At 59.3% G+C, this 14,427-nt stretch overlaps 2 protein-coding genes across 2 annotated transcripts in view; both read right to left on the bottom strand.

Annotated features, from left to right (window-relative positions):
• Positions 1-959: 959 nt before the first annotated feature.
• Positions 960-6,887, bottom strand: NICN1 (nicolin 1, tubulin polyglutamylase complex subunit). Its single transcript, XM_067303293.1, has 6 exons — positions 6,723-6,887; positions 6,222-6,395; positions 5,451-5,564; positions 4,855-4,926; positions 1,776-1,880; positions 960-1,543 (listed from the first exon to the last, which is right to left on the bottom strand). Exons 1-6 carry the CDS (start codon positions 6,885-6,887, stop codon positions 1,502-1,504), a joined length of 672 nt encoding a protein of 223 aa, XP_067159394.1. The 3' UTR covers positions 960-1,501.
• A 2,239-nt stretch (positions 6,888-9,126) lies between these two features.
• DAG1 (dystroglycan 1) overlaps positions 9,127-14,427 on the bottom strand; it is a 61,193-nt gene continuing 55,892 nt past the window's right edge. The window contains exon 4 of the mRNA XM_067303291.1: positions 9,127-14,169. Coding sequence (XP_067159392.1) covers positions 11,761-14,169 — 2,409 coding nt within the window. The 3' untranslated portion in view covers positions 9,127-11,760. The remainder of the gene's footprint in view (positions 14,170-14,427) is intronic.

Below are 14,427 nucleotides of genomic sequence, written 5' to 3'. Positions count from 1 at the left end.
GGCGAGGGGCCGGGGTCAGGCGTGGGGCTGGCAGCTCGCTGTCCCCCCCCGCGGTCAGCCGGGGGCTGGCAGCTGGCGAGGGGCTGGGGTCAGGCCCACTGCCCCAACCGGGGTCAGCCGGGGGCTGGCAGCTGGCGAGGGGCTGGGGTCAGGCCCACTGCCCCAACCGGGGTCAGCCGGGGGCTGGCAGCTGGCGAGGGGCTGGGGTCAGGCCCACTGCCCCAACCGGGGTCAGCCGGGGTGCTGGCAGCTGGCGAGGGGCTGGGGTCAGGCCCACTTCCCCAACCGGGGTCAGCCGGGGGCTGGCAGCTGGCGAGGGGCTGGGGTCAGGCCCACTGCCCCAACTGGGGTCAGCCGGGGGGCTGGCAGCTGGCGAGGGGCTGGGGTCAGGCCTACTGCCCCAACCGGGGTCAGCCGGGGGGCTGGCAGCTGGCGAGGGGCTGGGGTCAGGCGTGGGGCTGGCAGCTCGCTGCCCCCCCCCGCGGTCAGCTGGGGGGCTGGCGGCTGGCAAGGGGCTGGGGTTGGCCGGGGGGCTGGCGGCTGGCGCGGGGCCGGGGTCAGGTGTGGGGCTGGCAGCTCGCTGCCCCCCCCGCGGTCAGCCAGGGTGCTGGCAGCTGGCGAGGGGCTGGGGTCAGGCCCACTGCCCCAACTGGGGTCAGGCAAGGGACTGGGGTCAGCCACAGGGCTGGTGGCCTGTGAGGTGCTAAGACCAGGGTCAGGCTGGCCCCCCTCACTGGGGCCAGCTGCCCAGGCAGAGCACCTTGTCTGTGGTGACCCACGGCAGCAGGAGGGAGCTGGGCCGGTGGGGGACTCCGGGCTGCAGGCGCTGCTCACAGTGCCACGGGGCAATCTGGGACTCCCCCACCTCTGGCCCCATGGGAGGGGGCCCAGCAGCTCAGATGGGCCAGCTGAATAGCCAGGGCCTCATTTCCCAACAAGGGGCCCTCGAGACACGCAGGTGCAGCCAGTGCCAAGGTAGCAGCTTTTAGTTGTGATTTAGTCTCTTCCAGAGCAAGCGGGGTTCTCCGAACAAATGGGGTAATGCTGAGCCCTGGGCGCATCCTCAGCCCTTATCTTTGTCCTGGGATGGCCCCACAAGAGAGCAGCAGCCACCAGCTGCAGTCCCCTCCCTTTATCTCCAGGAGCAGCTGCTGTGGAGAGGCCAGGGAACCATTCCCAAGGGCAGTTATGGTCGTGCAGCCCGCCTCTGCCCACAGCGGCGAGCAGGATGGCGCAGAGCAACAGGATGGGACAAACCAGCAGCAAACCACAGGAACCAGAGGGCATGAGCGTAGCAAGAGGCTCATACGGGGCTCCTGGGGAGGTAGTGCTGCCCACCGCCAAGCGCTAGCACAAGAGGAGTCGGGGAAAGTAACAGGAACAGGCAAGGCCTGGAAACAGCCCAGTGCGGGAGGGACAAAGGCGCATTTGGGAGCACTGGAGCCCCTCGTGTCCCCTTTGGGCCCCAGCAGTGCAGAGGAGCAGTGTCCCACCAGCCAGCTCACGTGTAGGAAAGCAGGTTGATGTCGTAGCAACCATCCACCTGGAAGACAGAGGAACAGTCAGTCTCCGTGCAGCACCGTAATGTGCTGCATCCCATCCTCCCCAGCACCGTCACACCACTCCAAACCCTCCCCCTGGTCCCACTGGGACCAGCCTCTCTGGGAGGGCTCCCCACACCCATGAGTGATGCTGTGGACTGCCCTCTCCAGTCACACAGATGTTGATGGCAAGGCCAGAGCCAGGTCACCCAAGAGCAGGGTGATGGGACTCACATCAAAGCGCCCAATGCGGGCAGCTGCCTGGCGAGCACGGATCACCTCCGTCAACACCCACATCTGCTGGACCTCCGTTGATACCTTCTCTGGATCAGGGAGTTCCTAGCAAGAAGCAGGAACAATGTGGCAGAAAGCAGGGTCAGAGCACTCGTGTCAACATGTAACACAACCTGGATGGAGCAGGGCTGCAACATTGCGGCCAAGCACAGGGCCTCCGGCACCAAAACAGCTGGACTACCCTGAACTAAAGCAGCCAACAGGGCAGGACTTCTGTCCATCTCCCCACAGAGATGGTTGTTTCCTGAGCCCCACAGCTGCGGGGAGCCCCCTTCTCCTGAATCCGAGCTGTCCAGCTGCCCTGAGAGAGCTGGGCAATCATGCCCTGGATGAAGCAGTGCCTTGTTCCTGACCTGATGGTAGTTTCCCAACCCAGGGAAAGTAGGGCCATGATCTAGGAAAACAGCCACCTGGTGACTCCGGTGGCCCTGAGCTATGGCCGTCCCCAGCTCCAAAACAGCCCGTCTCTGTTGGTGAGGAGTGAGGACAAAAACCAGATCATTAGCTAATGATTAAAAAACCTAATCACACAGTCCAGAGTCTCCCAACAGCCTCCCCGCTTCTGCACTCCTCAGGCCTTTCCAAGCTCATAAGCTTTACATCAGAGGTGGCACAAAACCACCTCTCCAGGTGCAGTCACCCAGGGAGGGATCTTTAGTCAACCAGGACTTGCAAACTCATATGCCATTTTGTGAATCACTTCTCCAGACCAAAACATGGCAAACCAGGCCAAAGCTCTGAGCTGTGCACCCTGTTTCTCATATACCCCCAACTCCTGCTCTCCGCTGCTGGCAGATACAGCAGGGTGAGGTGCCCCCAGTGCAGCCAAGCAGCTGGTTTAACTCCAGCATCCCCCCCAGTCCATCAGCCACCCTGGGGGACAGGTGGAGTTGGAAGGCGCCTGCCTCATTTAAGACGGAAGGAACGAGTGGTTGACAAAGGGGTTGGGAGAGGCCTTCTCCCACACACCACCCTGTCAAACACCGGGGCAGGAACCAGAGCTCCAAACCCACTAGGGCTGTACAGAAAACACTCATTGCCACCACAGTCTAAACTCTGTGCCAGCAAAACTGCCCTCTCATCATCCCAGAGGCACTGCTGGCTGGGGAAGTTGCGTGGGACAACTCCTAGCTCAGGGCATGGTTTTACAGGCAACTAAAGTAACTGGTTCAACGCATTTTAACTGCACAGAGGAGAAGCCCCTCTTCTCTTCCACCAGCAAGCCAGCCACGTCCCTCTGCCCCATTTGTGGACTTTGCTCACCAAAAGGCTGCCTGTCAGGAAGACCTGGCTGGCAGTGCTGACAGCTGCAAACATGCTCCATGGCCACAGGCGGGGCCTGTTATCTCCTTCTAACTGCATGTTGTCAGAGCTGGGCAACAGCTATGATTCACCCTTTGCCATTTGCAAACTGCCTGAGGGTGCAAAACACCCAGGAGCACCAGTGAGCAGTGACGCTTCCCCTGTTCCCAAGTGTCCCACCAGCTGGCTGAGCAATGCCACTTACCACTGGTCTCCCAGTGATTTTTCTACCCCCACACTGAAGGGCAAGCAGACTTAAACACCCTACGTTGCACAACCCAGGGGAGATGTGCTTTTGTCTGAACTCTGGAAACCACTTCCAGTAAAAGTTGGATCATTTCTGGGCTTCACAACTAATTCCTGGTCAGGGTCTGGAGCAAAAAGGCCATGGATGGGGCAGGATGCTTCACAGGGATGTTGGTACCATGCACTGGGATCTCCTCCCAGCATGGGAGTATTACCCACCCTGTCCTGAACTCTGTCTCCTGCTTTATATTGCTGGAGGGCTCTGGCTCAGCCACAGCATGTCTCAGCGCAGTGGCTCAGTTGCCAGGGTGACTCCAGGTCTTGTTCCTCAGTGTTTCTGAAGGTGCAGAAAGCTCCTACCTCCTCCCTAGGGTCACTGTAGGCTGTTTCCAGCCATGTGCACAGCACAGTCCTCTGGAGCAGCCCTCTGGGCTCCACGCTTGGGGAATCATGACCAAAAGGTCCAACCCCACCACCCAAAGCAGGGCCAACTTCAAAGCTAGAGCAGGCTGTTCAGGCCCGTGTCCGGCCAAGTGCTGACTTGTCTCCAAGGCTGGCAATCCCACAACACCTCCCAGACCTTGTTCCAGTGTTGGCTCACTTTCAACATGAAGAGTTTTGTCCGTACGACTAACGGGAATTTCCCATATCCCAACCTGTGCCATTGCCTCAACTCCTGCCCCTGTGCACCTCCATGAAGAGCCCGGCTCCATCTCCTCTGCACCCTCCCTCTAGAGGGTTGCAGATGACAATACAATCCCCCATCACCTTCTCCTCTCCAGGCTGAATGAACCTGGTTCTTCCAGCCTTCTCTTATACACCATGTTCTTCTCCTTTGGATCAGTACTTCCTAGCGCCTGTGCTTGCAGAGCCTCTCTACCCTTCATTCACCCCACAAAATTTTGTCTCAACCTCTTTCCTTGCTCTGCAGGCTTCCTCTTTTCCCCCTCCTCCCCTTGTGCACATTGAACCAAGATTGCCCACAACACACCATTCGGACGCTGGCTGGGCTTGCCCTCACCTCCATGGTCATTCATCCCTGCTCAGGACATTTTGGTGCAACCAGATCACACCTCGCATGCCTGCTGCCCTGGTGCGAACCAGAAAAGCCAAATGCTACCACCATCCTGCCTGCTCCTTGCAGGCCCCCAGAAACACACGCACAAGCCCAGGATTTGGCCGATCCTTTTTGCTGCAGCACAAAGCTCCGAGCGCTTCCTGGGGACAGCCTCTCCTTTTGAGCTGGGATGCTCCACAGGGGCAACAGGTTCCTGGCTGGAAGGGGCAGATGAGCACAGCGTGTGCACGTTAGCTGCTGCTGTCCTACTCCTCTTCCTCTGCAGCGCGCAGCCGTGTGTGCCGGCCACACACAAGGGCTCTGCACGTTCCCACCTGAGCAGCACGCAGGAGGTGTTTGCTCCCACAGCCAGCACTCTCCTTCCCTGGTAATACCTTAACAGAGACTACTCACCCCGTGCAGGTTGGCTGGCTGCTCCGGAGGAGTCAGCTGGGAGAGCCAGGAGGGGAAATCTTTCTGTGGACTCTGAAATAGATTGAAAGGATCACACAAGTGCTCTCCCCAATCCCACCTCCATCCTTCACTCCAGCGGTGCTGCAGTCTGGACTGCTCCAGTATTTACATTGTTACACACAAAAGTATCGCTTTACTATCGTTAAAGGGAAATGTGTTTAGGCTGGGTGTTTACAACTGAGGCTTGGGTGTAATTTGGATGCAGCAAGCTTCAGCTCAGCCCACCTGCTCAAACAGACACAAGCAGGACCCAGGGCTGGGCAGCACAGTCCCTCCCCCAAGTCCTGGAGCACACTAGGGGAACAAGGGGACCCCGAGCATGCTAATGAAGGACAAGGCCCCGAGTGGCCTGACCCCTGGAGAGCTCACTCAGCTCTGCACCAGGCAGCACTGCTGACCTGCACAGAGCCCGAGACATCTGGAGGGAACCTGAAGTCACTGAAGCTGCGTCATGCGATGCACGACTGGGAACCATGAGCTGCCTCAGACCACCCGCCTCACATTAGGGAGGGAGCAAACCACCAGCATCCAGTCACCTTCTGGCTGGGAGGATAAATCTGCAGCTCCTCAATGGTGAAGTGGAGCCAGACTGGGGATGGCTGCCGCAGGATGAATCGCACTGCTGTCACCTGGTCAACGTCACAGAGCATCTGCCGAGACAAGGAGGTGACAAAAGCGAAAGCTGTCACTGCCAAGGACTGGGCTGGAGCACGCAGCACAGAGAGGCCTAGGGATGTCCAGGCCACTGCTGCTCTGAGACAGCTTTTGGGATTCACTCAAAATAAAAATAAAGATAAAATAAAGTAAAAAAACACACGCTAGAGTTTTTTGAACAAGGTTCCTAAGATAAATATCACCTCGTTGCAGGTGTCTGGGCAGAACCAGACGGAGGCAGGGGGCCACGCAGAGCCATCACAGAGGATCCTAACACACAGAGGAGGGATGGCAGCCTTTAGCCGGCAGCACAGGCAGGAGATGCACATGCCTGGGTGGCACCAGGGGACTCACCACAGCTGGTTCAGGGGTATGGCATGAGGCCCCCTGCTAGCAGGCCCTGCAATGCCACCCCAAAGACCGGAAACTAGCGTGCCCCATCGCAGGGGCCACGTGCAGAGAGGAGCGAGCCCCAGATGACGCCGAGCAGGCAACGCCACAGTTCTCACCTGGGAGATATCTCTTTCCCTGGCTGCATCAAGGGCCTGCAGCTCATGTGTCCCCATGGGCTTTGCTGTGTAAAGCCCAAGGCTGGCTGGGGGGGGCTTTGGGGGCAGGGCACCCCCACGGCTGCCTCAAGGCCGGGGACCCACCTGGTGCCGGAAGAGGGAGAAGTAGTCCTGGGAGCCCTCCTCGGTGTGCGGGCTGGGCATGAGGCGGTAGTCACGGAGGCAGGTGACCCACTTGCGGGGGCCCTCGGCGCTGGCGCGCTGCACCCGCACGCTCAGGAAGGCCGTGTAGAAGTTCCTGAACACGATCTCCTGCAGCTGGGGGGCAGCGCACCCACACAGACTCAGCGCACCCGCACCGGCACCCGCACCGGCACCCGCAGCAGCCCACCCCTGCCCCGGTACCGCCTCCAGCATGCCCCCGACCCGGCACCGAGCCGGGACCGCCTCCCGGCTACCGGGCCGGTAGCGCCTCCAGCATCCCCCCACCCCGCGCCGGCCGGTGCCGCCTCCGGCATCCCCCCGCCGTTACCGGGGCGGCACCGTCCCCAGCACACCCGCACCCCGTCGCCGGCCGGCCCGCTGTCGGCCCCCCGGTAGCGGGCCGGGGCCGGGGCAGGCGCGGCGCCACGCGGCCACACTCACGTCGGCGGCGCCGCCGCGAGGGAAGCGGAGGTCGATGACGGCGACGCCGGGCCGCGCCGGGTCGGCCCCGCCGCCCAGCTGGAGCGCGGCGGCGGCGCGGGCGGCACAGGGCAGCGGGGCGCGGGCGGTGCCGCCGGGCGCCCCCGGCCCCGCCGCTCCCGACATGGCGGCGCCGCGCGCCCGCCGCTCCCGGGCGGCGCCGGGCGATGGCGTCACGACGGAGCGGGCCCGCCCCCTGCGTGACGTTAGGGCCCGCCCCCTGCGTGACGTTGCGCCCCGCCCGCGGAAGCCAGCGGCCCCGTGGCCCCGCGGCCCGGCGTCCGGCCGGCAGCCGGGAGACGCCCCGCGCGCGCGCGCCGCCGCCAGGGGTCGCCCCGTCCCCGCGGCGCCGCCACCGGCGCCGGGGCAGCGCCCGCCCCGCCGACCGTCGGGGGCCGCGGCGCCGGGAGGGCGCAGGGCTGTGCGCCGTGGTCCCGGGTCACACCCGGGGGTCACAGGTCATGCCCTGGGGTCACGTCACCCACCAGGGCATAGGTTGCAATCTGGGGTCACAGGTCACACCCCAGGCCTAGGTCACACAGTGGGGTCACAGGTCACAAGCCAGGGTCACAAATCATGGGGGTCACAAGTTGCACGTGGGGTCACAGGTCACGCACAATGACCCAGGTCACACACCGAGGTCACAGGCTGCACACAGGTCACAGGTCATCCAGCAGGACCCAGGTCACACGCTGGGTCACGGCTCAGCACCGGCATCACGTGTCGCACATGGGTTTCACAGGTCACACACTGGGATCACATCACCCAGCAGGGCCCAGATCACACACTGGGGTCAGAGGTCAGCATGGGGTCAGCAGTGCATGGGCCCATGGAGAGACCCAGGGTGGCGCTGGTGGTGCTGGGGCCACGCGGGAGTGGATGGCTCAGGCTGCCCCAGCAAGACTCAGCATCCAGAAGAGCCCGACGGTGGCAGGGGAGAGACGTTGCCCCCGGCACAGGGGAGCCCGTGTGGCCCCCAGCGCCGACGGGGCCGAGCGCAGCGGCTGGGCCTGCCCCACGAGGGAGAGCCACTTTCAGCTGTGGGGATGGCTGGGGCCACAGTGAAGCTGCGCCTTAAGGCCTCCTGGGGTCCCACTGCCTCCTGTCCCACCACTGGGGCTCAGCTGGAGGCGAAGCGACACCAGCGAGTCACCCTGTCCCCTGACTGCTTCCCTGAGCCAGCACCATTTGCGCCGGGCCTTTACGATGGGCTGGCAGGGAAACCAGAGGCGCCAAGCTGTGGCCCTCCCGTCGAAGTGCCTGCCTGTGGGAGGAGCAGCCCTCTCCAGCCACCCCGAAGCCCCGAATCAACTCCCCGCTGTGGCTAAAAGGTGTTTTTTAATCCTTGCAGCAGAGACCCTCCTCAGCCGGCTTGGGGCAAACGCTGTCCCCGTGCAGCGCCGCAGCAAGGTCTGCCCCACGGGCAGCTGGCGTTTGAGGGGGGCTGCTGGCTAATCCAGCATGCAGCCTTGGGGCACAGCAGGATCCACGCACCAAAACCAGCACTGCTGCGCCAGAGCAGCTGCCCCAGCTTGGCATTCGGGGCCTCAGGGCAGCGCACGAGATGCGGTTCAGCTCCTGCTCGCGGCAGCACCATCGCGGTTCAGGAGGGGGGACGTGAAGTGGGAGATGTGCAAGGACGCAGCAGCTTTGGAGAGCGAGGGACTTCGGAGGAGCCCTTCGGGCCACGAATGTAACCCACTGCGCAGGGACAGTTAAAGCTGCCTGACCTACATTTGCTGCCTGGCAGCAGCCCTGAAACACTCTTGCTGGCGGGCTCCAGGCGGCTGAGGTTGCCCGCAAGACGCCGGGGCTACCCAGCGTGAGCGCGTTGCACACGGGCTGCCAGAGGCACCGACAAACCCCCCCCCCCCGACGTTTTCCTTTCCCCCGAGGGAACTGAGCGCATGGCCGAGCCAGGATCAGTCCCACATGCAAAGCAACTATGCCCCCGGCTCCCCCCGCGCTGAGAAAAGTGGGGGCACGGGCAGGAGGGAGCTCATTTTTCCCCGAGGGCTATACGGTTCTCCGGGACGGGCTGTTTAATGAAACGCTGCGCAGCTCCCCTGCTGGCGGAACAAATGGAGCCGGGCATCCGAATCCGCCTTCTCATGGATTTTGGAAACCAGTTTCATGAGAAGGGTTTAAATCAATTTGGAGCCACGGCTGGCACTTCGTCCCCTGCAGCTGGACTTGGAGAGCAGCAGCTCCCGGCCGGGGAGCCCGCGCGCGCTTGGCACTGCCCGAAGGCGGCGGGGCCTCCCGAATCCTGCCCAGCCTGAGCCAGGGCCGAGCACGTCTTTCCCGGCAGCAGCCACTCGCGTCACTTTGCAGCCGAGCCCGCAATGCTCTCACGTAGACAGGGTTGTAGTAAAGTACACGGGTTTATTTAGTTGATATGTTTCTTTACAGAATGCAGAAAAACACATCTTGAAAATAATTATATACGGAAATAAAAACATCAGTGGTTGGTGAACACTTTAATACATGATTCTCTCAACATTACAGTGTCTAGTGGCATAAATAAAGAGCTCTGGCACTACGGGGAAGGCGGCCGATGAGAATGCCTTTGCCATTGCTATTCCGTTCACTGCCCCTTCGCCTCCAGTTTCTATGGTGACAGGTAGGCCCCAGCCTGACGCGCTCTGCGCCTGCGCCCCGCCAGCGCCGAGCGGCTGGCAGGCCCGGCAGCGCGGCTCGGGAGGCGCCGGCTGCCGCGCGCACGGGCACGCGGGGTGCCTCGGGGCTGCCCGAGAGGCGCGAACGCCGGCTGGCGCCCGGCAGGGCCGTCGGCAGCAGCGCGCCGGGGCCCCCTCCGTGGCGCGGCGAGGAAGGGGCCGGGGGCGAGCGCGCGGGGCCGGCGGCGTCGCCCCGCTGCCGAAGGGGCCCGCGCTCTCCCGGGCCGCCGGCCCCGCTCGCCCCGGCCCGACGCCCCCCGGGAGCGGCTTTGGGCCCGCCTGACAGCGGCCTTGCGGTCGCAAAGCAAGACGGAGGCGGCAAGGGCCGGCCCCAGGCACGTTCCTCATCGCCTCGGCGCGGCTGCTGCCTCTGCGGCTGGCTGCACGCTGGGCCACCGAGCCGACGGGGCCCGCGCGAGACCGCACGTGGCACCTGCTCCTGACAGCAGTGAAAAGGCTCCAAGGAAAAAGCCACACCAGCAAGGAAGAGATGAAGGTCATGTGGGCCACTCATCCCCTCGCGTGCACCTGGCCACGTCAGCACACAAACATACTTTGCAAAACAGTCAATATGGCTTAAAGTGTCTGCTTGGTGTGCAAAGTCAGCCAGTGTCTGCCCAGCCCCATCCCCAGCGAGGGCAGGGACAGGGACACGTTATTGCAAAGGATTTTTCCTCCCTCTAAAAGGTACCAAAAATAGTTCTCAAACCGTCAAAAAGAAATCCGTGCTTAAAATGATTTAGTCCAAAGGAGAAAAAAAAAAACACCTAAAATGAAATAAAGCAAGAGGCAGCTATCAGGGGCTGCCCTGACCTCGCAGGAGAGATGGGTGCAAGGTCCTTTTAAGAAGGCGAGAAACCTAACCACGGCTCTAATATTTAACAATGACAATGAGAGACAAACTCAATGTGAGCAAAGCAGTCAGTCCCACTGAGTTGATACTAATAAGCTAAGCTCATACAAACTGCTGTCAGCGTTACCATTTTTTAATTCTTTTTTTAATAAAACAATTTGAGGCTGTATCAAAAATTTAGTAAAAAATTAGATTTGAGAGTTCACTGATTTTTTTGCCTATTAACTATTTCTGGCGCTTTTTTTTTCTTTTTTTTTCTTTTCTTTTTTTTTTTTTTTTCCCTTTTCCAACAGCCAGACGGCTTCGCCCGCATCTGTGCACAGAGCAGACTGGGAGGAAGTCTGCAGCCCAGGGTGGTTGGGAGAGCTGGGGGCAGGCAAGAGGCTGTTCCGGTATGACGCTCAAAGAGGAGTCAAAGCGAAGAGATGGCACTGCGCTACAGAAAAAATATCCCATCATCACCAAAACACCTCATGGGGAGTTTAAAAAAAAAAAAAAAAGGAAAACCCCACCCAAACCCATTGCAACCTTCACTGTTGAAAGGGAGAAGTCGGTGCAGCGCAGAGCCTGTCTCCAGTTGCTGGCAGCGCCCTGCGCTCTGCGGGTGCCCTGGCGCACGGCCCTGCTCGTGGAGCCCCCGGAGCTTCCTCCAAGCTCCTCTCCCCAAGCGCGGAGCTGCCCGCGGGACAGCGAGAGCATCCCGAGACGCAGGCAGCTGCCCCTACACTTAGCAGAAGGTACCCCAAGCCAGTCTGACTAAACTGATGGCTATTTTATGATGCATGAGAGAAATAGGATTTCTTGGATTAAAACAAAACAAAATTAAAAAGAGAAAAAAAGAAACCAACCTCCCCCCCACCAATAGTCTGTCCTCTAGGTCCACCCTATAACTAGGCCTGAAACACCCCTGGAGCTTATTTTTAGCATAGCACTTCCCTCCCTTGTCCCCAAAACTATACATACAAGTTTAGGTAAACAGCAGATTAAATGTAAAAACTTAAACATTGACTTCAGAAAGTCCCTTGAATTTAATTATTTTTAGGCTACCTTTCATGTTACGTCCTGTAGCTAGACACACGTGAATAGAAAAAAACAGTACAGTTAGTGTTAAAGGCAAACAGCGGAGACCCAGAGTGCTACCCCAGTGCTGCCTGCTCGTCTGTCCCTCCCGCCCTCGCCCTCTGCACCGGTCCCCGGCCACATCAAGAAGCCTGCCGCCAGAAATACATTTTTGAGCCAAGATTTTTTCTATGAATAAAATAAAATAAAAGCTTGTTAGGCAAAAATAAAACAAGTGTCCCCCAAGTTCCACAAGCACTCTGGTGTAGTGGACGCAGCCAGGCAGGGCCTGCTCGGGACCGGGCTGGGATTTCGAGTGTCGGTTCCTGGTTGGCGAGGGGGCTGCAGGCCCACAGACAGCACTGGCGTGGAACTAGAGGCCCCTTCTCCACCGAGAGTCTCCCATTTGTTAAGGGGGGACATAGGGTGGTGGGGACCTGTAAGGGGTCATGTTCTTCGGGCGGGAGCCTTTCCCCTCCATGGGTGCAGTGAAGGGTGGGGGTGGCTGGTAGGGCGGCGCATTGGGGTCCTCATCGCGCAGTGGCGTGTACTCCCCGATGGTGTCCTGGTTGAGCGGTGTGGTCTCCGGCATGCTCTGGTTGGGGTATTCGGGAGGGGGCAGCGGGGCTTTCTCCTCCTGGAGGATGAGGGGCATGCTGGAAGATGGCGGAGGCTTGGAGTCGTCCAGCTCATCAGCAAAGATGATGGGCACACCTTTCTTTATGAAGGTGGCCTGGTCTTCGATGGTGAGCTTCCCTTTCCTCTTCTTGCGGTAGCAGATCATAGCAATGATGCCGGCCACGAGGAGGATGGCCGCCACCACCACGGCAGGGATGACGGTGTGCAAGTACACATCGTCCTCACTGCTCTTCTCAGGGTCTTTGCCGGCTGCCACCGTCGGCGTCGCCTCCGAGATCACCCTCCCGTCCTTCGTCACGGGGATAAACTGAATGTGCCTGCAGCTGCCAGAGCCAACAACCGATACATTCAAAGGCTTGAACTCAGGCTGTAGGACATTTGTGAAAGCTGGGCTTGGGCCACCAGAGTCATCCGCAATTCTTTTGCTCAAAGTCCGGATCTGCTCCCGGGGGCAGGGGTCAAGGGGCAGGGTGTTGTTTGTCCATTCCACTATGATGGAGCCTTTAGCGATGTCCTGCACGGTGATGGTGCTGCTGTTTCTGTCACCAAATGCCAGAGCCAGCTTCTTCACCAGCATAATCTTCTTATTGATGTCATTCACCACTGCATTGTGGTCTCCTTCCAGCCTAGCTTTGAACTTCACTGGAGACTTGTCCCCATGCGGCCGTTTGTGCACGTGGATTTCGAAAGCATCCACAGCAAAAAGCCCACCTTTGTCAGTTGCGTACATGAAATACTCATGTTTCCCTATGTGGTTATGGTCTGGCATGCCGTACATGAGCTGACTAGTGCTGTTGAACTGGACCCACGAATTCTCCTCTACCATTTGCTGCTCTTTCAGCTTCAGGGTCAGCTGCAGTTTGTCAGTGGTGGTATCTTCCTTGTCATAGAAGGTATCAGATGGTATTTTAACCTCAAAGTAAGTGCCCTCCCATGCGTCAACCCTGTCAATATGGTTTGTCAGCTTGGGCGGCTCATTTGGCTCCCACGGCCGGGGAATCCCACTAGCTGTGGTGCGTACACGGCTCGGTGGGGAGGCAGTTGTCAGCTTAGTGATCGGGGATCTGGTTGTGCTAGGAGGCTTTGTAGGCCGCGGGGTTTTAGGTCTTCGAGTAGGCCTTCGTGTTGTCGCCGTAGAAGAATCTGTTGTGGATGGTGTGGCTGGCTTCAGAGTGGAGACTCTTGGTTTCTTGGTGGTGGTTGTAGGTGGTGTAATCACAGCAGTGGGCTCTACGAACCCAGGCATCGTGGGGCGAATAGGCACAGAGGCTGTGCCAGTAGCTTCTACGACCTTGGTTGGCTGAATCGGTCCCAGAGTGGGTGTCTGGACTATTGGGCCCCTTGTTCTGATGGTGACTGTAGGCTTCCTTGGCAGTGGTATGGGCTCCCTGACGGGGGGAGCTGTTGTCTCTGTGGGAGGCGCAATGGCAGGCGACGTCGGGGTAGGGACGATCCTTGTCGGTGGTTCTTGGGCAGCAGTGGTGGGTGGCCCGATGGCAGTCAAAGGCGTAGGGGTCGCATTGATCTGCCGCCGCATCCTCTTTGGGAGATGAGGTTTCTTGTTAGCAATGTGCCAGCCAACAACAGGGTAGCCAAGGCGGGCAGACATGGTCCCTTCTTTAGCTGGAGCCTCAACATTGCTGATGTTGGGGACGCTGTTTTGGCTCAGAGAACATCCCAGTTTCCATGAGAGTAAGGCCCCATTTTCCACCACCTTCTTTGCATTTCCTGGTCCTGCCATGAAGGCAGACATATCAAAGAGTCTGTTATTTACAACAGGAACCAACTTCATGTTATGAAGTTCCACCTCCGAGAAGCTTCTCATTCTGTTTAAAAGTTCAATCCTCTGCTTTGGTGTCATTTTTGTTAAGTCAGCATCCAAAATGACAGTCAGGATGGTGACTGGCTCTTCAGCACCACACACAAATGGCGCTGCATCACCCATGTCTTGGACAGCCACTCGCACGGACTGAGGCTCGTTGTGGTCTTCTTGGCGGACCTCAACGGAGAACACGTTTGCTGTCTGTGGCACATGGCTCCCATTCGGGAAGAGTTGCAGTGTGGTCACCGAGATGTAGTGGACGCCCTTGTCCGTGTCAAGGGGCAGGCCTTCCAGCGAGCTGCTCTCCGCGTTCCAGTGTAACCATGAAGGCAAGGAATCCTTCCCAGCTTCAGATATCTATCGAAAACGAGAGACAGAAGAAGATGCTTTTAGAAGTAGGGCATTAGGACTGATTCTACTGACAATAACATTTAGTTTAAAGGATCTGAACAAAAAAAATTCTGAAGTGTAACAACTGAGGAAGGAACACCCTGGCCAGAACAGGGCAGCATGTCTCTGTCTCAGCACAGTGACAAAGACTGCTTTTGTTGCGTGCACCTGTCCCAAAAGGCTTAAGAAGCCTGCTAAGAAGAGGCAGCTAGTGAAGTTCTGCAA

The sequence above is a fragment of the Apteryx mantelli genome, chromosome 12 (genome assembly GCF_036417845.1).
Source record: "Apteryx mantelli isolate bAptMan1 chromosome 12, bAptMan1.hap1, whole genome shotgun sequence".
Taxonomy (NCBI): Eukaryota; Metazoa; Chordata; class Aves; order Apterygiformes; family Apterygidae; genus Apteryx; species Apteryx mantelli.
The sequence above is the reverse complement of the archived record's forward strand: the minus strand, read 5'-3'. Positions and strand labels throughout refer to the sequence as shown.